This window comes from Anolis carolinensis, chromosome 1 (assembly GCF_035594765.1).
Source record: "Anolis carolinensis isolate JA03-04 chromosome 1, rAnoCar3.1.pri, whole genome shotgun sequence".
Classification (NCBI taxonomy): Eukaryota; Metazoa; Chordata; class Lepidosauria; order Squamata; family Dactyloidae; genus Anolis; species Anolis carolinensis.
Genome location: NC_085841.1, coordinates 80,373,436 through 80,400,416, shown reverse-complemented (window position 1 = coordinate 80,400,416; position 26,981 = coordinate 80,373,436). Strand labels below are relative to the sequence as shown.

General features: G+C 44.5%; 1 protein-coding gene across 1 annotated transcript in view; it reads left to right on the top strand.

Annotated features, from left to right (window-relative positions):
- The first annotated feature begins 974 nt into the window (after positions 1–974).
- phactr2 (phosphatase and actin regulator 2) overlaps positions 975–26,981 on the top strand; it is a 135,670-nt gene continuing 109,663 nt past the window's right edge. The window contains exon 1 of the mRNA XM_062977807.1: positions 975–1,143. Coding sequence (XP_062833877.1) covers positions 990–1,143 — 154 coding nt within the window. The 5' untranslated portion in view covers positions 975–989. The remainder of the gene's footprint in view (positions 1,144–26,981) is intronic.

Here is a 26,981-nt window from a genome sequence, read left to right as displayed (position 1 = left end):
TTAGACTTGCCATACATGATGGAGTTTGGCCACACATGATGGAGCTTAACTACATCATATGGGTCTACTGACCATATATATTTGAGATTAGACTGGCCACACATGATGGAGTTTAACTGCATTATCTGGGTCTACACTGGCCATACATGATGCGTTTAACTGCATTCTATGGATCTACCCTGACCATATATAATGGAGATTAGATGGGCTATGCATGACGGCATTTAACTGCATCCTATGGTTCAACACTGACTATATTTAATGGAGATTAGAGTGGTCATACATGATGGACCTTAATTACATCCTATGGATCTACACTGACCATATACAATGGAGATTAGACTGACCACACATGATGGAGTTGGGCCATATGTGGTGACCATATATAATGGAGATTAGACTGGCCACAAGTGATGGAGTTTAACTGCATTAACTGGGTCTACACTGGCCATACATGATGGCGTTTAACTGAATTAACTGGGTCTACACTGGCCATACATGATGGCGTTTAACTGCATTCTATGGATTTACCCTGACAATATGTAATGGAGATTAGCGGCCATACATGACGGAGTTGAACTGCATTCTATGGGTCTCCAGTTCAGTTGCATTATATGGCAGCCTAGATCCAGCCCTTCTTCCCACTCTTTTCACTTGGTGAGCGGCTCCTCTTCCTGTGCGGTTACTTGCACGCAAGTCAAAGGAGATTGCGAAAGGGGTGTGTGTCTTTTTCTGCCCGAGAGAGTAGCAGAGGGGAGGAAATCAATGACGGGAGTCGGCTGCAGGCGAGGAAGCAGAGCGAGGAGGGCGGCGGGGCGGCTGAGCTGGAGCGGGCAGAGTGCTGTTGCCTGCCCCAAACTTTGTGTGTGTCTCTGTCTCTCATCTGCTGCCCATCTTTGGACTCCGGCAGGCGCCTTGAAGGGAGGGAAGGAGCCCTTTGTCCCGTCCCGCCCCCCCCCCCCCCGCCGCCTGGTTGCCCACCGGCGGGGATGGGCGACCCGAAGGCAGAAGCGGCTTCTCCGGCGCCCCGTGGGTGGCTGCTCCCCGCCGAGCCGGGCCCCCGCGGCCGCACCCAGAGCGACCTCTCCCCGCTCTGCGCCCTGAGGAAGGGCCACCTGCTCCGCGCCCCGCTCTCCGGCTCAGGTAAGGCACCCCAGGGGCTCCTGCTCTCCTGCCCTGCCCTCCGCACGGCGGCCCTTCTCGGAAAGGCTTCCCCATCGTGGCCCAGGCAGGGACTCCTTTGCTTTCGGGTGGCTCGAGATTGGCCGAGGTTGCTTCGTGTCCAACATTATTACAAAGACTCTGTATACAGCTATCTTCAGGCTAGGTGTGTGGGTGCCCATGAAACAGAAATCCATTCCCCATCTCCTGGACATATCATGATGTGCTTGCCAATATCCCAAACTCTGAATTTCCGACTCAGCCTGTGCGGTTCTTCCTGTTCTTCTTCCCCTGGTTCTGCCTTTGGCAGGCAGAAACCCAACAGATGACTCTTTCCCCAGCCCCCTCCCTTGAGTGAAAAGCTTTCTCCCTTGAAGATGTTGGTGATGATGAAAGGTCCAGGTAACATCCTAGGGCGGGCATGGGCAAAGTTCCTCCCTCCAGCAACCTAGAGATGGGAAATTCGGTTTAAGTACAAGTTCCAGTGTTTGTGGCCAATTAAAGCTGCTAATTGGTAGCCCTTTTCACACACACACACACACACAATGCCGCAAGTCTTTGTCCTCACATTGCTCTTATGAAGGCAACAGAACTGTTACTATTTTATTATCAAAGAAGACAGACTTTTTAGTAGTCAGAATACCCACAGGAGTGAACACTACTCTACCAAGGAGTGAGATCAACAATCCCATGAGACATGGGCACTGTTCTCAATGCTAGTCTGGACCCACCAGGACTCTCTCCCTTCACGCACACCATCAGTTCACCTTTAAGAATTCAATAGAACGGCCTTCATTGTTAATAAGCAGGGCTGGCTCTAGAGACCTGTTTGTGTTAGAAACCACAAAAGGGATCCATTAGGCTTACCACTTTGTATCTAGTGTGCAACATGCAGAAGTTAAACACGTGAAGCTCACTCCCTTCCCAGCATCTCCACTAGAAAGTGAAGTAGTGCCTCTCAACATGTAAACCCACAGAATGCGAACCAGGAAGGATGTGTGCAAGTCAGCTTCATGCAACCAACAAACCCCTCACGACTTCATTAAGTTTAACTCAATACATATCCATCCCTGCACACCCACCCCAATAGCAAGCCTGATATACAGTGTTAGACCACAGCTGCCTTTTTGGAAAACCAATCATGATCAGTTCACCCCAGCGTCCAATCCTGACATCTGGATTGTCCCTAGGGCGGGCATGGGCAAAGTGCATCCCTCCAGGTATTTTGGGCTCCAACTCCCACCATTCCTAACAGCCTCAGGCCCTTTCCTTTCCCCCCTCAGCCGTTGAGTCTCCAAGGCAGCAGAAAACAAGCTTGCTTCCTCCTCCCCATGACTTTCCTATTCTTCATCCTTGCAAACCAAGGTGATTCAATTGCTCCGATTAAGGAAGTCTCACTTTTTCATCAACTTGTGCTTTCTGAACAGCTTTAGAGGCATGGAAGAACATTCCTAGCATCCTACATGTTATAAGAAAATATTTTTTTCACTTTCTCTCAGTTTAGACAAAGCAGGAACTCTGGCATTGGCAGCCTTTCCAGCTCTAAACACTTGACCTGGTAACTGGTTTGCCGTTAGTACATATTGTGAGAAGACATGTTGATTTCAGACCCATTGCCCACCAATTTCATTTAACAGTTTTGTGCTCATCTTCCCATTGAGAACTTCCCATCCTTCAGTCTTGCGTTCAGTTAAATCACCTTGGTAACCGATCCCGTAGGACCTAATATTCCCACTGATATCCCCATCGTGGCCTAGAACTGCTTTGGTTATAAGAACAAGCACATCTTATTTATCAAGCACTGGGACAAAATGTTAGAAGATGTAGGCTAAATGTATAGTTTTGAAAATGTTTTGGGACTGGGATGATGAGTACAGAGAGCTGAAAGGCAGATGGCCAGGGTCAAATTTTATCAGGTTCATAGAACTGAGCGAAGGGTGCTAGTCTGTTTTCTTGGTCTCAGTTAAATGTTTCCCTGCTTTGCCATACAGAAGAAAACATACAAGTACTCTGAAAGGATGGGGATGGTAATGTCTGACTTCTGGGAGGTGAGTCTCTTGTTCCTCCACTATTAATGCTTTCTTACAAGGCACCCCACCCATAGATCTTCCACATTATAGAACTGTGCCCTAGAGATGAGCTTCTGCATAAGCTGAATTCAATAAGTGGGGATATTAGCTTGAGAAAGAACAGGTTGTACAATGTTACTGCAGTGTCTAAAAGCTTTTTGAATACTGGGTGAGGAGATGCAGTGTGTTGTTGTTTCCAGATTTGTCCATTTATATCTCAACTGCTTGGAGGACGTGCATTGTTTCAAGGCCCAGACAATTCTATATAGGGAATACACTTTGTTCTTGATATGTTTTAGGACTTTAAGGAATTTGCGTATTGTTTATATCATCTATAGACTGATCCAGGAACACAGAAGTATTTCAGAATGTGTTTCACATAGACTCAAGAGACCTTTAAATTAAGCCAGATATGGACAGGTTGCTTACCTGTAACCATGTTTCTTCGAGTGTACTCTGTGAATTCACACTAATGGAGAGGCTGCGCCTGCGCAGGTTCCAACGGAAACTCTTCCCAAGCTGAAGTTTAAATTTTGGCGGTAGCCACGCCCCTCCGTCCCCGGAGGGCATATAAGGCAGCCCTCGGCGCCCGCTCCCCAGTTCCTACGCCGCTAAGGCAACGAGGAAGGAAGAGGGTTTGCCAGAGGGGAAGGAAGGGCGGGCTTGTGTGAATTCACAGAGTACACTCGAAGAAACATGGTTACAGGTAAGCAACCTGTCCTTTTTCTTCGTGTACTCTGTGAATGCACACTAATGGAGACTAGCAAGCTTAGGTCTCGGAGGCGGGCTAAGCAAACCCTGACAACGAGATAATGTCCAAACATATGTTTATTAAACATCAATAACATGGTCCGAAGGACCCATTGAAGTATTGGATGAACACACGCATAACACCGAGAGCAACCCGGTAAGGCATGATATAAACAATTTAAGAAAAACATGTGCAAGTAAGGCGCATCATTCTCCAAAGGAGGAAGGCAGTGGCAAATAAGGCACAATTTGTCAGAGATAACAGTGCAAACATGTACTGAACAGGAAATTGACAAAAGGATGGCATGAAAAACATCCATAAATTAGGAATATATGAAGGAGCCTTTCAGGACAAGCAGGATGACAAAACTGCCCTAGCAAAAGCTGAATCCTTTAAGGTTTTCTGGTCTACCCTATAGTGAGACACAAACGTAAGTGGGTTGGACCAGATCGCTGCCCTGCAAATAGAGTCCAGGGGGATGCCCCTTAGGAAGGCAGTCGACGTGGAGAGGCCTCTCGTCGAACGCGGGCGGACCGACGGAGGGGGTGGGCGTTTGGCCAGTTCGTAGGCCAGTTCAATAGCCTGAGCAATCCAATGAGACAGTCTCTGAGAAGAAATAGGATTGCCCAGTTTATCTGGAGCATGGGCCACAAAAAGTTTTGGGGTCTTTCGAATGTCTTTAGTACGGTCCCGATAGAAAAGGAGTGCCCTGCGCACATCAAGGAGGTGCAGTCTCCGTTCAAGGGGAGACGAGGGGTCTGGAAAGAAGGCGGGGAGGACAATGTCCTGGTTAAGGTGAAAAGCTGAGACCACCTTAGGAAGGAAGGTGATGTCCGGGCGGAGAACGGCACGGTCATGATGAAAACGGAGGTAAGGTTCATCAACCCGAAGGGCAGCCAGTTCCGAGGGTCTCTGCGCTGAAGTTATGGCCACCAGGAAGGCAACTTTCCAAGAAAGGAGACGTAGGTCGGTCGAGGCCAAAGGCTCGAAAGGGGAGGTAGTGAGCTGGGAAAGCACGAGCTCGAGGTTCTACCCCGGAGTAGGAGGCTGAGACGGGGGGCAGATGTTATTGTATCCTTTTAAGAAGGTTTTGACAAGGTGATCAGAGAACAACGACGGTCTACCATGTTGTTGAAAACACCAGGATAGGGCAGCCAAGTAAGATTTCATAGAAGCAAGAGAAAGTTTTTGGTCTGCCAGAGACATAAGAAAGTCTAGCACTATCGGTACCGAGGTTGGGAAGGCAACAATTCCTCGGGAGCGAAGAAAGGAGCGGAAGCGAGAAACTTTATAAGTGTAAGATCTGGTTGTAGCCGGCTTGTGAGCTGCGCGGAGGACCTCCTGCAGGTTCTGCGGGAGGGAGGTCAGGCGAGAATTCTCCAAGCAGTGAGATGTAGAGAGGGGAGATCCGGGTGCAGGATCTGGCCGTTCTCCCTGGACAAGAGGTGCGGGAGGAGAGGCAGGGTGACGAAGGTCGCTCTGGAGAGATGAAGAAGAGCCGGGAACCAAGGTTGGCGAGGCCATGCTGGAGCTATCAGGATCGCCGACGTCGGTATCGACCGGAGTTTCTGTAGGACCTTTGGTATGAGAGGAAAAGGCGGAAAGAGGTAGATCGGTTCCGCTGACCAGTCCAGAAGGAAGGCGTCCCCCAGGCAGCCTGGAAAGGAGGACGGGGGAAGTCTCGCCCCGTACCGAGGCAACTGTGCGTTCTGGGGAGAAGCGAAGAGGTCCAGAGTGGGAAAGCCCCATTTGTGAAAAAGAGAAAGAAGAGTCTCGGGATCGAGCATCCACTCGTGGGAGGAGGTCGTCATTCTGCTGAGGGCATCCGCTAAATTGTTCTGGATCCCGGGAAGGTGAATCGCCGAGACTTGAATGTTGCGGGCTATACACCAGTACCACAGCTGGGAGGAGAGAAGCATCAGCTTCCTTGAACCCGTGCCGCCCTGCTTGTTGATGTAGAAGACTGCTACTGTGTTGTCTGATTGGACGAGGACAGATTTTTGGGAGATCAGGCGGGAGAAGGCTTTCAGAGCCTTGAAGATGGCAAGAAGTTCCAGAAAGTTTATGTGATTGGCCTTCTCGGAAGGAGACCAGAGGCCTTGAACAGTGAGATCGCTCATGTGGGCTCCCCAGCCGAAATTGGATGAGTCCGTGGTTATAGTGGTCGAGGGAGGAGTCGGGTGGAACGGAAGACCCTTGCAGACGTTGGAGAGGGACTTCCACCAGAGAAGCGACCGACGAACGTGGAGTGGGATGGAGAGAAACCTCGAGTTGAGGTGGCGAAAAGGCTTGAAAACGTCTATAAACCATCTTTGCAGAGTCCGGAGATGGAGCCTGGCAAACGGGGTTGTGAGGACTGTGGAGGCCATGTGGCCCAGCAATACCTGGATGGACCGAGCCCGAACCCTCCGGTGGGTCTCGCAAAAGGAGATTTGTTGACGAAGGGCTAGGAACCTGTCGAGCGGGAGAGAGACAGTCCGAGAGATTGAGTCGAACAGGGCACCGATGAAGTGGATTTTGTTCGACGGAGTGAGGTGAGATTTGTCGGGGTTTAGCTGGAGACCGAGAGATTCTAGAAGGGAGAGGGTGTAGTCGACGTGACGTCGGAGGAGGGCAGGGTCGGATTCGACCAGAAGCCAGTCGTCTAGATAAGGGAAGACTGTGATCCCTTGGAGCCGGAGGTGGGCGGCCACGACAGCGACGACTTTGGTAAAGACCCTTGGGGCCATAGAGAGGCCAAAGGGTAAAGTGGTAAACTGGTAGGTTTGGTCGAGAACCTTGAAAGAGAGGAAGCGCCTGTGGGTTTCTCGGATCGCTACGTGGAAATACGCGTCTCGTAGGTCTATAGACACGAAGTAGTCCCCGCGTTGAAGCATCGGGAGGATGGAGGCGATGGAGACCATCCTGAACTTGGTTGGACGTATGAAGGCATTGAGCATGCGTAAGTCCAGAATTGGGCGGAGGCCCCCACCCCTCTTCGGGACCGTGAAGTATCTGGAGAAGAAGCTTTGAGGATCCTGTATCGATGGAGAAGGCCGAATAGCCCCTTTGGCGAGGAGGGCGTTGACCTCTGCGAGAATTTCTCGAGAAGGGTTGGAGAGAAGAACCTGTCCCGTGGGTGGGAGCTCCTCGAACTCTAAGGCATAGCCTTCTTGGACAATCTTGAGGACCCAGGCATCTGAAGTGATAGATTTCCACCGGTGAAAGAAGGGAGCCAGGCGATCTAAAAAGAGACCATGAGGTTGATTTGGTGGAGGAGAGGGGTGCGGAGGAATGAGAACTGCATCGGTACCGTAGAAAGAGTCTCTGGAGAGAGAGATGGCGTCAGGAACGCCGGTGGGGTTGACCAGCGGTGGGGGTGGTACGACCGCGTTGTCTTTGCGGTTGAGCAGCGCGTCGAGGCTGTTGGCGGTTTTGGTTGTTCGGTACCGAGGGACGCCTGAAGGATTGATGGCGGTAAGAGGGAGGCGGGAAATGCCGAAAACGCTGAGGAAACCACTTGGTGCGGTGGGTTTGGGGTTGGTCACCGCATTTAGTGGCCAGAACTTTAAAGTCATGGTTGGTTTTGAGCTTGTCGTCAGTGACAGAGTTGAAGAGGCCCATGGCGTCGAAGGGGAGGTCTTCGATGACTTGCCTGGAGGAGGAGGACAAACCGGACGACCTCAGCCAGGCGTGGCGACGAATGGCAATGGCATGGGCGATCATCTTGCCGGCCGTGTCGCCTGTATGCTTAGCCATCTGAATTTGATGATGCGCCAGCGAGTCGGCCTCTTGCTGGAGGGTGGACAGAACCGACCGGTCTTCGTCAGACAACTTCGCGAAGAAGGGCTGTGCTTTTTCCCAAATGATCTGCTGGTAGGCCCCCATACAAGCCCCATAGTTCGCCATTCTACAAAGTAGAAGGGCCCCGGAATAGAGCTTACGGCCGACCGCGTCAAATCTCTTGCCCTCTCTATCTGTAGGGGTAGTGGATTCACGACCGGAGGTTTGAGAAGCCTTAACGACCATGGAATTTGGGTCGGGATGGTGTTTAAGCCATTCTAAGGTGTCGTCATCTGTACGATACCAAGATTCGATTCTCTTCGAGGTAGGAGGAATCGAGGAAGGAGTCTTCCAAGATGATTGGATGACATCTAGAAGGTAAGGCAAAAACGGTAACAACGTGGCTGGAGGGGCTTGGGCTTGGACCCGTTTGAAAACCGGGTCAGACACCGCCTTGGAAGTTTGTTTGATTTCCAGACCCAGGGCATCAGCCATTCTAATCATTTGTTCAGAGAAAGCCCGAATGTTGTCGGTAGGCGAAGGAGGGTCCACCTCATAAGCATCATGAGGAGGAGAGAGATCGAGGCCTAGAGATACCACCGAGGCCGAGAGAGCGGAATCAGGGCGATCGACATCAATCTCATCATCCTCAGCCCCTTGAGGGGACTGAGGAGGAGATGACAACACAGTCTCTGGTGGAGGCAAAGCCTCAAGAGCAGGAGCAATCTGTGGCCGAGTTTCCTTTGAGGCCGAGGCCTGGGCCGCTCGAGCCAGACGAGTGGTTTGTCTACCCCGCTCCGGTGTCGAGGTCGGGGGAAAAAGCTGTTGCCGAGACGGGCGATGTGAGACCGCAGGTCGAGGAGACGGCACCCTGACCACTGTCTGAGTGGAGTGGTGGGGTGAGTCCTGTAACTCGCCATCAGAAAGTTGGTGAGGAGAAGGCTGACGAGGCCGCTGAGCGGGAGGGATGGGAGAGGACTTTCTAGAAGAAGTCGCCGAAGAAGGGACGTCCATCTTGGAGGAAGCAGAGGAGGAAGAACGTTGGGTCGCCTTCTTCTTTGCAAGCGGTTGTTTTGATGGAACCCTCATGGATTTACCGGGTGTGGGAGGGACCATTGCTGAGTCGGATTGGGTCCGACGAGCTTCCTCATGAGCCCTTTTAAAGGCGATCTTCATCGCAGAGGTCGACGGAGGGGACCCGAGATGGGATCGAACCAAGGACACGGAGGCCACCGAGCTCGATGTCGAGGAAGGGCCGACCCGACCGGAACGAGTCGACATAGTAGCCGTGGTGAGTGTGCACGGCGGTTTGGCGGCTTTAGCTGTTTTGGAGGCTCTGGACGCCCTGGACGAGACCGAGGGAGCTTTAGCTGTCGGAGCCGACATCGATCCCGGGTTGAGCGACGGCTTCGTGCCCGAAGTCGACGGAACGGGCTCAGGGGCAAGCGATTTTTCCTAGAGCGCCGCTCTAAGCCTCGCGGCTCTATTCTTCCTAGCCTGAGCCGTCAGGGCTAGGCAGAAACGGCAGGTACCGACGACATGTGCCTCCCCGAGGCAGAAGAGGCACTTGGCGTGGCCGTCGGAATCAGGAATTTTAGCGGCACACTGAGTGCAGCGCTTGAAGCGAGTCGTAGACATGAGAGTCCGAAGTGAACCTTGCGGCGGAAAAAAAGGAACTGGGGAGCGGGCGCCGAGGGCTGCCTTATATGCCCTCCGGGGACGGAGGGGCGTGGCTACCGCCAAAATTTAAACTTCAGCTTGGGAAGAGTTTCCGTTGGAACCTGCGCAGGCGCAGCCTCTCCATTAGTGTGCATTCACAGAGTACACGAAGAAAAAGCAAATTAACGATTGTGCATTGATATTTATTAAAGGTTTAGCCAGAAATTCTAGGCAACTAGTATTTATTTGTCTATATTTATATTTATAGTATTTATATGCTGCCCTTCAATAGGATTCCTGGAGTGGCTTACTAATTATTAGTTCCTTGCTCTTGAGTTTACATTCAGGGTTGGATTAACCATTGAGAAAAATAAGCATAGGAATCAGAGGAAACGGGGTGCCATGGAAATTTTTTATTACCTGATTAACCAGATGGTGCAACTGAACAAAGTTCCCACAGTAAAAGACTTTGCAGTGAGAAAAAGTAGGAGAAAACTTTTCAAAAATAAATCAAGTGGAAATGTACAAAAATATTATTTTTCATCTTACTGTATGTTTAATTTCATTTTGAAAAAATATTTTACATTGTATTATTTATATTTTGAATTAGATAAATATGGGGCATTCAAATCTTTAAAGTGTTTAGGGCTGCTAAAAGTCTTGATCTGTCTTAATCTAAATAATACATAACATTCAAGGAAAGGTGATGGCAGTGATGGAAGATCAGGTGTTGGCTGCTCTCCTAGGCTGTCTGATAGAGGGACATGTGATTGTTAAGATATCTGGCTTTATAGGTCATAGCCAGCAGTTTGAATTGTGCAGAGAACAAACTATCAGCTGCAGCAAGGAAATTGTATTTTCCCAATAACCAGTCCCTGTTAATAATCTGGGGGCAGCTCTGTGGTTGTTCTAGAGCAGGGGTTCCCAAACTTTTTAAGCAGGGGGCCAGTTCACAATCCTTTGGACCGTTGGAGGGCCGGACTATAGTTGGCCACCAAGCAATAAATAATAATAATAATAATAATAGCAATAATAATAAAAAGAGGGTTGGAAGAGACCCTTTGGGCCATTGAGTCCAATCCCCTTCTGCCTTTGTGTACCGAAAGCACAAGCAAAGCACCCCTGACAGATGGCCACCCCCAGCCTCAATGTTAATAATAATAATAATAATAATAATAATAATAATAATAATAATAATAGCAATAATAATTTAAAAAGGGTTGGAAGAGACCTTTTGGGCCATTGAGTCCAATCCCCCTTCTGCCTTTGTGCACCGAAAACACAAGCAAAGCACCCCTGACAGATGGCCACCCAGCCTCATTGTTAATAATAATAATAATAATAATAATAATAATAATAATAATAATAATAATAATAATAATAATAATAGGGGTTGTAAGAGAAGAAGAGACTCCTTGGGTCATTTAGCCCAACCTCCTTATGCCCTTGTGCCATGGGGGCCGGATGAATGGCTTCAATGGGCCGCATCCGGCCTCCGGGCCTTAGTTTGGAGACCCCCGTTCTAGAGTTTCTGGGCACCCTTAGGGCCCTTCCACACAGCCATATAACCCAGAATGTCAAGGTAGATAATCCAATATATCTGTTTTGAACAGGATTATCTTAGTCCACACTGCCATATAATGTAGTTCAATGTGGATTTTATACAGCTGTGTGAAAGGGGCCTTAGGCCCCTTCGACGCTGCCATTTAATCCAGATTATCAAGGCAGATAATCCATATTATCTTCTTTGAACTGCATTATATGAGTCTACACTGCCAGATAATTGAGTTCAAAGTAGATAATCTGGATTTTATATGGCAGTGTAGATTCATATAATCCAGTTCAAAGCAGATAATGTGGCCTGTTGCTTTGATAATCTGGTTTATATGGCAGTGTAGAAGGGACCTTAAAGGCAGCTCCATGCATTTCTCTTCCATCCAGTCTCTTTTTTCTCCTTTAGGAATCCGTCAATGCCACTGTTTCCCATAATTCAATTGCCTTGTTATCAGATTCCCTGTTCCTAATGTGTTTAAGGATTCATTTTTTTGAGTGATATGCTCCTCAAAACATTCTTAATTGTTTACATTAGTTTCCTTTGTACAAATTTGGGATTTAGGGATTTATTTTCACTTTCTAATTTCTAAAGGAAATATTTTCCCAATTCCATCTGGGCATTACAAGAGCTATTATGTATCTTCAGGAGTAGATGACTGGTTGTTTATTTTCTCTTCTCTCCCTGTATCTTTTTTTGTATTGTGCCTTTTAAGAGTAAACATGTGAGCTAAAATTAAATAGCTTTTAATTTGCTGCTCACCAGAGTTCTTATTTCTGTATTCCAACTTTTATTCTTTGTTGTTATCATGGGGACTATGGAGTATAACAGGTTCAAAGATCAGAGGTAACTCATTGATTTTAATTACTTTTATGGATTGCATTTCAGATTTCAAAACTTGAGTTATGACATACTTTTTTCCTGATGTCTTTCCTTCAAATTATATTACATTTTCCTGGGAATACAGAGAACAAGAATAATACTTCCACTGAGAGATTGTTCCCTAGTCATGCTTAGCTGTTCTCTCCAGAATTTTCACTTTATAGTAAGTGAATCATAGAGTTGGAAGAGACTACAAGGGACATCCTGTTCAACCCCTTATCATGCGAAACATACAATCAAAGCCCTCCTGAAAGATGGCCTCCCAGTCTCTGTTTAAAAGCTCCAGAAAAAGAGACCCCACTGCATTCTTGAGGCAGAATATTCCACTGTTGAACAGCTCTTACTGTCAGGAAGTTCTTCCTAATGTTCAGGTGGAATCTCTTTTATAGCAATTTGAATCAATTGCTCCATGTCCTAATCTCTAGAGTAGCAGAAAACAAGTTTGTCCCCTTCTTAACGTGACATCCTTTCAAATATTTAAACACAGCTATCATGTCCTCCGTCTTCTTTTCTCTAAGCGAAGCACATTTAGGTCCCACAGCTGCCCCTCATAGAGCTTGGTTTCCAGACTTTGATCATTTTAGTCACCCTTCCCTGGACATGTTCCAGCTTGTCGTTATCCTTCTTGAATTATGGTACCCAGAATTGGTCATAGTATTTCAGTATTTCAGATGAGGTCTGACCAAAGCAGAATAGAATGGGACTATGACTTCCTTCAACCTATAGTGGTGCAAAGGAACAGCAACAAGAAGAATGGGAGAGAAGAACAGGGAAAGAAAGGCCATGTGTTGCATTGGGATGTGGAATCATATACAGGCAGTCTCCGAGTTACAAACAATCGAATTACAAAAGACTCATAGTTAAGAACGGGGGTAAAGCAACAGGAAGTGAGGGAAATCTGCCCCTCGGAAGGGAAATCCACTCCTGAAAGAGTTATCGTGGGGAAAAGGTGTCTCCACTGAAGCTTTAGCACCAATCTTTGTTTTCACAACAGGCAAAATTTTTCAAAATCCAATTATCACAGGAACAGGAAGTGAGAGGAAATCTACTGAATAGGAGCACAGACAGCAAAACAAACATCATAGAGGTGCTAATTCTTCCCTATGCTATCCAAAGAGATAGAGATGGGGGGGGGGGGGGCTGGATCTACACTTTAAAAATGTTCCTATTCTGACTTACATACAAATTCAATTTAAGAAGAAACCTACAGAACCTATCTTGTTCATAACTTGGGGCTGCCTTTATAGGGGGAAAAAAGGACTACACGGTAGATAACTTTGGACACCGCAAACAAGAGATAGATGTGGAAAATAACATACGGAGACAGAGGAAGAATGGACAGATTGTAAAACAAACAGAGGAGTGTAGAGGTAAATGGACAGATAATGAAAATATGAAAGCATGATAGCAAACGTGTGTCCCAGAGTGGATGGTCAGAATGAAGGATGAAGGAGAGGATGTATTAAACCAAACAATGCACCAGTGAGTTGTCAAATCATACAGATCTGGTTATATATTTTTTTCCTCTGCAATAGTGGTTCCCAACCTGTGGGTCCCCAAGTGTTTTGGCCCACAACTCCCAGAAATCACAGCCAGTTTACCAGCTGTTCGGATTTCTGGAAGTTGAAGGCCAAAACATCTGAGAACCCATAGGTTGAGAACCACTGCTCTACAAGAATGATAATAATTTAGAACAAGAAAAAACTGGAGCATTTCTCAATTGAAGCGTATTAAAAAATGGGGAAAGAGCACTTGTGGAAAAGCTGGCATCCTACTGTGTATATGATGATAAAAAAAATGACAAGTCAGAACTAAACTTATTTTCACTGTGAATGTTTTTATTAATTTTATCAATGGCAGTGGGGAGTTTCTATTTCATTCACAGTGACATTTGGATATATGGAAAGATGCTTTAGTTGAATGGTGAATTCATTGTTCTTTTCTCAAACTATGAACCTATAGACCAAGGATTTTAAATAAATTCAGAAATTCTTTCTTTTGTGGGCAATAATATGCAATGACTGGCGAGTTTCTTGTTTGTTCTATTAAAAATAGCTACATCGTGTCAGTATGTCATATTGTTAATGACTTAATAAAATTTAACAAGAAAGAAAATAAAGGCATACATGGTACTTCAAGTGAAAATCCCATGTAGAACTTAAAATAAACTTTGAGGGACAACCTTGAATGAAGAAGAAATATTTACTTATTGTGTTTTAGATACCTTTTGTAGTTTATAATCTACCATCTGGTATTTTGTTACAGGAACTGAATGCTAGCTGTTTGCACTGGTATTTTTTGCTGATGAGTAAAGCGTAGCTCTACAGGGTCGTAACTGTCATTTCTCACATCCTGCTGAAATGATGTGGTTTCTAAAGATACCACCTACTAAAGTGCTGTGGCTTCTTCAACATAATAATTTAATAACATTACTGAATTATATGAAAATGAATTTAATCTTGTTTACAATACCACTTCTCATACATTACATTAAAAATTCTGCAAAAAAATTGCAAATGTCTGCATCACTGGTTATAATTTTTTATATTTCTTTTTGTTATTGAAAAATTAACCCCACAAGATATGAGCTTTTTGTTATTGTAAACAGCATTTGTTTGAAGATTCAGATCTTTAATATTTTGACTTATTTGTATTTGACTTCATTGAAGGACGTCATCACATTGGAAATTTTTAGCATCCTATGACACTTGGAGGATGCTGGGAGGACGGAGGTTGCTGGATGCCATCAGATGACACGTAGCTACTTCAGGCAGGGCTCTGTCCTTCCAGCATCCTAGTAGCATGCTAGGACGCTTCCAAGTGGACACAGAAGGCTTCCCATGTTCTCAAAGGAAAGAATGGGGTGAGCACAGGGTGGGGAGTCAGGTGGCAACGCTTACCCCTGAGGGACAGGTAAGGGGGTGATTCAGGCAATGTGGGGCACAGGACAATAGGTTCCCACACTGCACGCTGCATGGCAAATTCCCCTACTATCGCAAGTGTGATTAAGTCTTTAGTCTGTACATGTACAGTTATTTTCTACATATATTTTAATCTACAGAACTGCTGTAATGCCACGGGATATTTATCAGAATTGTAATTTTTGTTTCTTTGAAGAAAATTAAAGTTTATGGCATCAAGCAACAGGATCATTTTTCCACATGTGGTGGACTTGTAAGAAGGCAAAAGAACTTTTGGATTAAGATTCATAAAACCACTGAAAAAATACTAAAGCTAAAAATACCCATGCACCCAGAAATATTCCTACTAGGAATAACAGACACATCACTGCTGAAGCCACATGATAAACTCTTCACTTTGATGACAACGGCTGCGAGAATAGTCTATGCACGAGCCTGGAAATTGGAGGAAACACCAGAAATGGAGGAATGGATCGTGAAAGTGACGGAGGTGGCTGAGATGGACATTCTGACAGGGTATCTCCAGTCAAAAGACCCTTCCGAGTTTAGGAAAGTCTGGGAGCCCTTCAAAAGGTTTTTAGAAGGAAAGACCATTTCAACATGGGGGTTTCAAATTTGACTATTATAAATTTTAATTTTCACCACTCGTTTAACTTCCTTCTGTTAAAAAAAAAAGGTCATGATGAAGAAAAAAAAAAGAACTACAGTTCACAATTACTGGTGGCTTGTGAACAGGTTGTGAAACAGTGAGCTTTTTGCTTTTGCTTTTTGGTGTATTTCTTTGCCAAGTACTTTGCATTTTTATATCGCCATTTGTTCAGATTTTTTTTCTTTTTTATATAAATATGGGTATTTTAGGTCTGTTTTTGGTTTTTGGTTCTCTCTCTCTCCCTTTTTGATCCTTTTTAAATCTCAGTCTTCCTACTTTCTATACAATCAAATGTTCTCACTCTTTCAATGTTAATTTACTCTATCTTATAAGGTAAAACTTCAATAAAATATATATATTAAAAAAAAGTTTATGGCATGATAATAATGTTAAATCTTGCAAAGAAGAAGAGAAAAAAGCATAGGCAGGTAGGCAAAGGGGCAATGAAGACGAAAGATCAGAAAGGAACCATTAGGACTCAATGAGACAGAGTCACTGTAAAGAAAAAAAACAGAAAATGTTGGAAAACTCCTAGTGATTTCAAGTTAAATTAAATGTGTACAAAACATTTTAAGCCATGTACCAAAACAACTTGATATGTTTCTGCTGATATGACATCACTTAGAATATGAGAATAAAACATAAAGAACAAGTGTGATGTGTGTGTATATATGTATGCATGAGTGCCTTCAAGTCACCAATCAACTTGTGATGACCCCATGAACTCCATAGGATTTTTTTTAATGACAAGGAGTGCCCAGGGCTGGTTTTGCCAGTTCCTTTCCCTAAAACATAGCCTGTAGCACCTGGAATTTGAAAATAGTGCTTGCTTCTTATTTGTGACTAGTTTGGACTATTCCCCAACTTTGAGTCTGTGACATCAGTTGGACCAGTTCCAAATAGAGATATGCTGTGTTTCTTAGGTTCAGGTGGCCTGGGAATACATGATGGCAGTGGTCTCCCACCCTCTGTTTTGCTGAATGTGAAGGCCAACAGATATTGCATGCATTGTCTTATTTTTCCATTGTTTCACTTACAAATTTTATTAAAAGTTGCTGTGGGAATCTTTTATATTGAAGAGAGTAGTAAAATATCTGGAAAAGAAATAAATGGATATATCTCATTCATGTGCAGTTTTCACAGAATATACATGCTCCAATCCAATACATAGTTGCACATTTTAGAGGCTCCCATCTACACAGTGTAGACTCATACAATGCAGTTTTGCTACACTGAATAGCATTATATGAGTCTCCACTGACCATATAATCCAGTTTCAAACTGCATTATATAGTAGTATATATGTGGCTGGAATATGTCTGAGAATGTGCAGGATGGAAGGTAGTACAGTACATAGAGAAGGGATAGTAGAGCTAATAATGTTCTCAGATGCAATCACTGTATCTTAGCAGATATGAACACAATGTCTTCCTTGTGACTTCTAGAATAGGGCCTTAAGTTTAATTTCCTGAACATATGCTCTTTGATCTTATCAGGCAGATTAGATTGTGTTTTGTTTTGTTTTTTAAATAAATTTTTATTAAGTTTTCTTAGATACACATATGAGTAAAATGTGGGGGTAAAGGGCTCAGGGAATGGGGAAAAAACGGAATTGAAAAAGCTAATATACACACATACATATTTAGGAAAAAAAGAAAAAAACACTAGGGGGGATTAGGTTGAATAGGAATAGGTGTCTTTGTGGTCTTCTGTTTTCTTCTACTTATAGCGATGTTATTTTTCTTTATGATTTCAATTTTTGCTTAAATTTTGGTCTCTTTGTGATTTTTTGTTTTCTTTAGTCCTTCGCTTTCTTTTTGTAGTCTTCGAAAAGCCTCCAATCTGTTTCGTTTATTGGTTTACCTCTGTTTACTTTCATTAGGCATGTCAACTTGTCCATGTCACAAATTTCCTTTATTTTTTCAAACCAGGCTTCTTTTGTTGGAATTTTTTCTCCTTTCCACATTCTAGCGAAGGTTATTCTTGCAGCCATGGATAGGTATGAAATATTTTTATTCTCATTCTTGTTAAAATTTGTTATGTTTTCTGTTAAACTTAGGAGGTAAAATTCTGGATTCATAGGAAATATTTTTTGTAGTATCTTTTGTGTTTCTTGATGTATCATCTTCCAAAATTTTGTCCTTTCTGGGCATGTCCACCAGACATGGAAATAAGTCCCTTCTTGTATCTTACATTTCCAGCATTTATTTTGTGTATTCTTATACATTAATCCTAAATTTTTGGGTGTTAAATGCCATCGGTAAAACATTTTAAACCAATTTCCCTGTAAGTCTGTGGCATATGTATATTTCAAGACAGGTTAGATTGTTTAACCATGTACAGAAAAGAGCCTTGTTATGTCTTCCAGTCAGTGTAAGAAACCATCAGCTATTAAGAGTTGTGAGCTAATGGCAGCTTCACATATCCTCATTCCTCACCAAGTCTTCTGTAGCATAGAGTGGATTTCCAGCATCTTTTTTATTTAGTTCTCTAATTAGGTTATACACTGTTAATCTTAGCTGTTCTCCCATGGTTTTATAGCATCAAGCCATAACAGTTAAATTAGTGCCAAACTACAGTAATTCTACAGTGTATAGGTGCATGCACTGTGCTTTTCTAATGTTTCAGCTTCTAATTCTTGGTCTCCATTCTGATTAATGATTGAGCTAAGGTTTGTAAAATCTTGAATATTTCAATCAGTAATACCTTGTGCAAAGGTCCAGGTCAAGCTGTGTCTTAATTGAATTCAAAATAGTTGATTCTTCCTCTCCTTTGTATAGAGACAGATCTCTAATTGTAGCCCAAAGTGTATTTGCATTTCCTGTCTCTTACTCAAATCAAGAAACAATTTAGAGTCAAGTTTTTCTTTTTGGCCTTTAATATCTTTTGAGGAGATTTTATGTATATTTCAAAGCATAGAAGATTTTCACTGAAATGAAAGTGCACAATGATTTTTGACATTTGGTTTTGTTTCATAGTTGAAATGTCAGAGTGGTTTAAAAAGGGACCTTGGGGAAAATACTGGGTGGACATCAGTGACAACTTCCTTTTATGCCTGGGGTGGAACACGGATGTCCCTCGGATGTTGTTGAATTGCAATTTATATAAACCCTAGCTACGGAGGATGAGAATTGAAACCCAACAGTTTACAGAGAGCCATATCCTTTAAGTTGATCTGGACCTTTATGTAAAAATGTTATCATGTAATAGTCAAGTCACTCAGTGGCACAGAATTTAGTTGGACTGAATCTATATTTGTCTGTGATATATATATTTCCTTTATTATATATTCATTCCAGATAGGTGTATCCCTCTCTCCCAAACAAAAGTTTACAGGATTATGAAATTTGGTGTGAATTCGTGTAAGTAATCGCTATGTATACACAAATTAAACATGGCTGTGCTTAATTTTCTGGCATTAACCTCTAGGCATGGAAACCCAAAATCAAAATGGTTGGGAGGACTTAGGGTTCACTAAAGTCCTTGGAATTGTTTTTAATTAAATAGGTGGTTTCATTTTTTAAACAGGCTTGTCTTTTCACAAGATCCTGCCTAGACCCTGAAATCTTCAGGAGAGACCCTTCTCCTAGTCCCACCCTCATCTCAAGCTCGGTTGGTGGGAAAGAGAGAGCAGGCCATTCTTCTCAATGGCTGTCCCTTGACTCCGGGACTCTCTTCTGCCCAGGGAGGCGAAAACTTTTTATTCAGGCAGGCTTTTAAAGATGAAGGTGTTTAAGATCTAATCAGGGGGTGCTGTGGTTTTTAACTTTGAATATGTTTTGATGGATTTTAACTGTGAATTTTTAGTGTTATTTGTGTTTAATTCTGTGTTCATGGTTGTATATTGTATATTTTAAATTGTATACTAATGCTTTTATATCAAGTTGCTTTGAGTCCCTTTTGGGGAGATAAAGTGGGGAATAATAATAATAATAATAATAATAATAATAATAATATCTTCTTCTATCAAAAGAAGAGCAACTCCCAGATTTGTATCTGGATTGGTAATCTTCACACATTGTTGCATGTGTCTTGATGAGTCCCCAGACAGCAGGGCCGGCCCCACCATAAAGGCCATTGACGCCGCCGCCTCGGGCGCAGGTCCCGGGGGGCGCCGTCAGGCTGGGAGGGAGGCGGGGCACCGCTCTGACGGTGCCCCGCCGCCCGACCAGTGCGCCCTGGCCTTGTGGCTCCCTCTTTCGCCGCCCGGGGAGGGGAGGAGGGATCGCCTCCTTCCCTCCCCGGGCGGCGAAGCCTGCTTCTTTCGCCGCCGGGGGAGGGGAGGAGGGATCGCCTCCTCCCCTCCCCGGGCGGCGAAGCCTGCTTCTTTCGCCGCCCGGGGAGGGGAGGAGGCGATCCCCCCTTCCCCCCCCGGGCGGCGAAGCCTGGTTCTTTCGCCGCCCGGGGAGGGGAGGAGGCGATCCCCCCTCCCCTCCCCGGGCGGCGAAGCCTGGTTCTTTCGCCGCCCGGGGAGGGGAGGAGGCGATCCCCCCTCCCCTCCCCGGGCGGCGAAGCCTGGTTCTTTCGCCGCCCGGGGAGGGGAGGAGGCGATCCCCCCTCCCCTCCCCGGGCGGCGAAGCCTGGTTCTTTCGCCGCCCGGGGAGGGGAGGAGGCGATCCCCCCTCCCCTCCCCGGGCGGCGAAGCCTGGTTCTTTCGCCGCCCGGGGAGGGGAGGAGGCGATCCCCCCTCCCCTCCCCGGGCGGCGAAGCCTGGTTCTTTCGCCGCCCGGGGAGGGGAGGAGGCGATCCCCCCTCCCCTCCCCGGGCGGCGAAGCCTGGTTCTTTCGCCGCCCGGGGAGGGGAGGAGGCGATCCCCCCTCCCCTCCCCGGGCGGCGAAGCCTGGTTCTTTCGCCGCCCGGGGAGGGGAGGAGGCGATCCCCCCTTCCCTCCCCGGGCGGCGAAGCCTGGTTCTTTCGCCGCCCGGGGAGGGGAGGAGGCGATCCCCCCTCCCCTCCCCGGGCGGCGAAGCCTGGTTCTTTCGCCGCCCGGGGAGGGGAGGAGGCGATCCCCCCTCCCCTCCCCGGGCGGCGAAGCCTGGTTCTTTCGCCGCCCGGGGAGGGGAGGAGGCGATCCCTCCTCCCCTCCCCGGGCGGCGAAGCCTCCCTCTTTCCAACCCTGGCCGCGCCTCCCACGCTGCGTGGGAGGCGGGGCCAGGGCGAATAGCATGGGAGGCGGGGCCAACCCTGGCCCCGCCTTCCACCCAGCGTGCCCTGGCCCCGCCTCCCACGCAGCGCGGGAGGCGGGGCCAGGGCACGCTGGTTGGGAGGCGGGGCCAGGGCGCAGGAGGCGGGGCCGGCGGGGGGCGCTTTTCAGCGCCCCCGCTTAATATTTAAATTTATCTCCGACCGGCCCTGCCAGACAGTATGCAAAAGGTTTGTGTGTCATCTTCTTTCTGTACTTGATAACCTCTTTTATGACATTTGCCGAAATATGTCCACTTCCACTGCATTTTGTAAGTGAGATAATAGTCTATTTCCCCACTGCTTCTACATGTTAGGGATGAAAAATTGTGGTCCAGAATTTTCAGAAACTTCCATCCATAATGGACTCCTTTCTCTTTTAGTATTCCTTATCATGGAATCATACTCAGTTTTTCCATAGGTTTACTGAAGTCTGCTTTCTTAAAGTCTAGGTCAGAGCTTTCCAAATGTTTCATATTGGTGACACACTTTTTAGACCTGCATCATTTTGCAACACAGTAATTCAGTGTTACTGGCAAACCAGAGGTTAAACCAACCCCTTATAAGAGATATGGACACATACATAAATTGCAATTATGGAATGTATGGGAACAGAATATAGCTCATGAAAATCTTTCATTTATCTTTTTTTTTTAAAAAACAACCACACGATTTATTGCTTATTTGACATAGACTCAGAGGTTTCTCATTATGTTTACATGACACACCTACACATTGCAGCTGACACACTAACGTGTCATGGCACACAGTTTGGAAAGCTTTGTTCTAGGGTGTATGTCTGGCTATGCTTGACTTCAGAAGAACTTGATCACTCCCATGTTTCTTCACAGCCAAATAGAAAAAGGCTGTTGTGCAGAACTGGCTCGCTAGATGGAGTGTTTGTATTGCTGATAGGCAAAGAAATTACATCATGTATTAAATGTTAAGCTTCAAAAGGATGAAAGCTCTGCAGTGAAAACTTCTATTTCTAAAAGGTGATATGACATGTAAGCAACAAAATGGCTTGGAGCATTTAACACTTTGCTCTGATCTTGTGCACTCTTGTTAAGACCCACAGAGCTTAAGAGCAGCATTACTTCTCAATAAACATAACAACAACAACAACAACAACAACAACAACAACTTTATTTTTGTATCCCACCTCATCTCCCCAAAGGGACTCGGGGTAGCTCACATGGGGACCAAGCCCAAATACAGCATAAAATACTATATCAAAATGCATTTAAAACATGTAAACATATAAAAACAAAGCATATAAAATACAATAAAAACATACCGGTACTCAACCAACCAATAGCCAAGGTGCAGTTAGCATATTCAAGACTGGAGTAAGGCAATAGAATTTATATATGTGCAATCTCTAGAGCTGGGCCAGAATAAAGTGCAATGGCTGGGTATAGGTGGAGGTGTAGGACAGTGTCAATTGTGCTGATTCAGTCACATGAATTGAATCAAGATTTTCTGATAGCTTATATAGAAAAAATGGGGGGAAAAACCCAAAAACATTGGCTGCAATTGTTGCCCAAGCAAAATCTTCTCAGGAAAAAGTCAGTAGACTACCACAGTAGGAAGAACTACACTAGAAATCAGAACACTGCTGTTTTCAAATAAATAGCCATGTCAGTCTGTTGTAGAATAAAGAAGAAAAAGTGAGGAGGAATTTGTGTAATTATGCTTAAATCCGTTAATATCACCCTATCAAGGCATCTGAGAAAGTAGAGTGATATCTACAATGAGCTTGTACTTAAATACAAGTCTGTTAATCTTAAAGGTATTCCTTGATTCTATTTCCCTTCCTCTTTCTCTTTGCATGTTGATTTGTAAAGGAGTTACCTTGTCTGCCACCTCCTTGCCCTCATAAGTCCACTGGAAGAAGTAATCAACCAATTTAGGTAAATTATAATGAGTATGAAGAGAACACATAATTGTTTCTTGATTCCTTCAACTAGTCCCAGGGAAATGCTGAACACCTCAATTTAGAGGTACCTGGAGATGTCTTTGCAATGGTTGAGATCAAACAAGTTGAGGCTCAATTCTGATAGGACAGAACTAGTTTGTGTACAGAAACCTTCTGATGTGGTCTGTAAGGCCAGTATTGTGAAGTTTGGGGATTTGCCTATAATTTGAGCTATAGTATGTTGTGTAGGACTGAAATATCAGTCCTGCTGTATTTCCCAAGTGAAACACCTACCTGAAACTGAGCAGTAAGGCAATCAGGAAACAAACAATAACTTTGAACAAGGATATTTTAAGCCCCAGCATTATTTTCAGTCATACCTAGTCACAGCACTGGTCAAGATACATAAAGCTTATTTCAAGCATCAGTATGTTCTAGACCTTTGGAGTTACAAAAACAATGACAAAGTGTGCATGAGCAATATCTAATGCATATATGGTAATCCTTATCTGAGGTTTATGTGACTAGCACAGAATGTCACTCAAACTTGTTTCTTGTTTAACAAGATGTTTTCGGGGTCTGGCCCTTTACATAACCATAAGGTCCAGTTGTTGGCCCAGTTACAGCATTTCTAGCATAGCACAAATGACAGAGCTCAGAAAACAATCCATGGCATGGTCAGATGTCAGCTATTGTCAGGATGAAATTTATCAGGCTCACTGAAACAGATAACATACAGGTGAAGCAAAAGTATCAGCCACCCATGTGAACGAATTTGGGGTATTTTGTATTTTGAAATTCTGGATAAGGAACGCTTACCCTCTAGTGGGGAATTCTGTAAAATTGGGCCTTCATAGCAAACAACACATATTTGTTATCCTTACCAGCAAGTACACGAGCAACTCTTCTGTTAATTATCAGAGATCCTAGGGCCCTTCTACATCTGGCTAAATTCCAGGAGGAACTGCAATATTAAATCCCAGTTCCTCTGGGGATTTAGTCCCACTGCCAATCTAAACCCTGTGCTTTCCTGGGGGTGGGGGTAGGTTGCTACATGCCCTCATGGGTCAACTAGAGGTTGACTCAAAAAGGCATCCAGCCCCCTCAGCTCCCCCCAATCCCCCCCCCAAAAAAACTTTACCTGAGGGACCTGTTGGCAGCACAGGCCCCTCCAGAGAGAGTTCCTCCCCTCACCTCCTAACACATTATTTTTGGGTACCAGGAGCTCTTTCCGGAGGGGCCTACCCTGCACGTAGACCCTTCAGATAAGTTTTGGGGAAAATGGGGGTGCTGGGAGGGGAGGGTGGGGGCACCATTGGGCTCTTAGAGCCTGAAGAACCGGGATCGTAATCCCAGGAGTCAATCCCCATAGGGCCTCACTAGGAAAGCTTAAGGTCTGGATCTTTCCAGTTGTCAAATTAATCTGGAGCAAACTGGGAAATCCTAGTTTTCTGGTATTTGAACATCCCAATTATAACCAAGACATGTCCCGCGTTTTGGGCCTGTCTGGAAAGGCCCCTAGATAGCATCTTCAAGATATGCATAATACAAATTGTTAGAAACACTTTAGCCACTCTAAAGGATAAAAGGCCCCTTCTGCAACATACCTTTGTCTCTAAAGCAAACTGGGAATCAATGCAACTAATATAGAATCAGTGTTCCATGCACCAGTTGCCTAGGCCCTATAAGCAAACAGGCAGCTGTATTATGTAGTAGCTGATAGGTATGTCCAAAAAATCGTTTTGAATCTTATATCGGATTTATATCGGATTGTTCTCACTTTTTGAGACGCATTCTGAGACGTTGTCTTATGGCACAACCAGCAATGTAATTTGAACCATCATTGGCCCATTCTCTAATTGTCTCTTAATGTTTTGTTAATTTTTCCCCAAAATTTTTTAAAATATATATTTTTAAAAAAAAAATTAAAAAAATGTTTGTTTCTGCAACCTACCTTGAATGGGAGCTTAGTGCAGCCTAACATGGCTGCCGCTCCCCGGCCAATCAGGAGCTTCCATGATGGACGCAAAGGTGGGGGCTAGGGTCCTCTGTGTCCACATGGAAGATTGCCATAAAAGCCCGTTGTGTAGCCCGGGCGAGCCATTCTGGGCTGGGTTTTGCGCGGAGAGGGTGGTGGTCTGCAAATGGAGAGCAAGCAAGCCTCGTGTCTTGAGGGGGAGAGAGGGTGAAGGGGCCCGGTCTGGCTGTTCCCACAGATGGGTTTGGAGAAAGGGTTAGGGTTTTGTTGCTGGTCCCTTCTCTTGTGAGTGTGTTAATTTTGGGTAGCGCTCAGCTATTTAGAGCTTTGAATTCCAGGGTTATTTTTTCCCATATTATTAAAAAAATTATCTAGCTTTCAATTTCATTAAGAATAGTTCTTGCTGGATCATAGCATACCTTTGCAGAATCAGTAGTCTATTTCATTAAGAAGGCATTGCCTTTCAGGCTTGTGGGAATCACATAGCCAGAGACACCATTGATTTCCAGAGTTCTTGCTTACAAATATAGCAAGGGGATTTATAAAGTATCTTTGCACTTCTTGCCAGGGCATTGCTTGGTGTGGTCACTGGTCCAGTGTATTTAAAAAGTTATGAAAATTCGGCAAAACTCATAGGAGACAGGAAACGTTCTGCAATTTGTTGAGCTAAGAGTGTTGAATATGTTCTCCCACTGTACCAAATTTGATGAGGATAGTTCAAGAAATGAGGGTGGGAGAACCCTGTAAAAGTCACCCCCCAGTTCCTTTTTTTTTGGCGATTGCGCATGCGTGTCCGCCATTTTAGAAACATTTAGAATCATTACGAATTTTCAGAAATATCCGAAATTTTTGGGTGAAAAATTCGGAAATACTTTCTATATCGAAGCGCCAGCACCCCCTACTTTAGAAATGAGAATTGAAACATTTTTTTCATCGATTGGACATGCCTAGTAGCTGAAGCTTCCAAACCATCTTGAAAAGTGAGTGGTTCAGGTTGGATGCAACCAAGCAAGGATAATGGCAGCTTTCTTCAGATAGGAACACAACAAATGGCAAATTCACTTGAGTTGATAAAAGGCAACCTTGGCAATCAGTATCTCCTTTGCTTCTGTGCATTGATGTAAAATAAGAATGAAAGATTTCTAATTCTCCATGTACACAAATTTTGCTTCAGGTACAACATTATTTTAATTTTTGTATAAAGTGACCTATAAACTATGTGTACATTAAATTTTGTGTTTAGACCTGGATCCCATATCCAAGGTGTTTCATTGTGTATGTATAGGCAAATACAGTACAAGTATTCCAAAATACAATATTCCTGTTTCTTTTTAAAACACTATTCACCATGTCAGGCAGCTATTGGAATATTTTATATTCCAAAATTTTGATCTTGTAAAATTGGCCTAAGGAGGTTCAGCTTGAAAGTTGATCTAGAAAATAGTTTGGACATGCATAAAATCTGAAGCACTGTGGACACAGAATGTAGAACAACACAATCAGTGATGAAAACATGCTTGAAAAGTGTGTGGGTGTTTCCTGGTAAAATGTCAGAACTGGTGCCATGACTCAATGAAGTTTCCATGCGTAACAAACTGAACTATGCTGTCCAGCAGAGATTACTGCTGAAGCCTAGAAGTATGAATTAGAGATTTACTTGTAATCAAATGTTGTTTGCAATAACTAAGATACAACTAATTTATATTACAATTGTGAAATAATGAGCAATGATTTAATTGCTTTCATTCTGTCACTCTTATAGAATGTGTGTTGCTTCATTATTTGGGTGTGTTTTGTACCATATGCCAGTATGTTCTAACATTCCAATGTTTTTAACCATATCTAGTCTAGGCACTTTTGAATAACCAGAAAGTGTATGTATAATTATAATAGTGACCCACTATAGATGGAGGATTGGAACAGTTACTATAACTAGTTACTGCATTTTTTGTGTGCATTTTTGTTAGTCCTCATAAGTCGTCTCAAATTCATTAAATTCGTACTCATGAGGCGATATCCAACATGTGGGCCTGACCTGTGCCAATAACTTAAGAATCGAAACTTACCCAATACTTTTTCGTTTGCATTTTATACATCTCAGAAGCCTCCTAAAGTCAGTTTTATTTTCAGTGCAAGGAAGCAAAGCAAAGCCAAAAAGGCTGCATTTCCTCTTTAAATTAATTACTTCTCACCATGAGGAGAGGGAAAGCAGGGAGAAAGCAGAGTTCACTGGGAAAGAAAGCACAGAACTCTGGGAAATGTAGTTTGGGAAGGCGAGGAGTCCTATGGCAGAGAGTGCAAAAGGTTCTGCACTAAACTATATTTCTGAGAATTCTGCTCACATCAGGAAAGGGGAGAGATTTGTCCCTCCATAGCAGCAGCCATCCAGAATTCCAATAAATTGTTGCATCTGCAAAGAGGAGGACTGACTGATACTTCTAGTAAGTAAATCAGTGCTGGTCTGGAAAGAAATCCCTAAATGGATGGCTCTTGGGGTC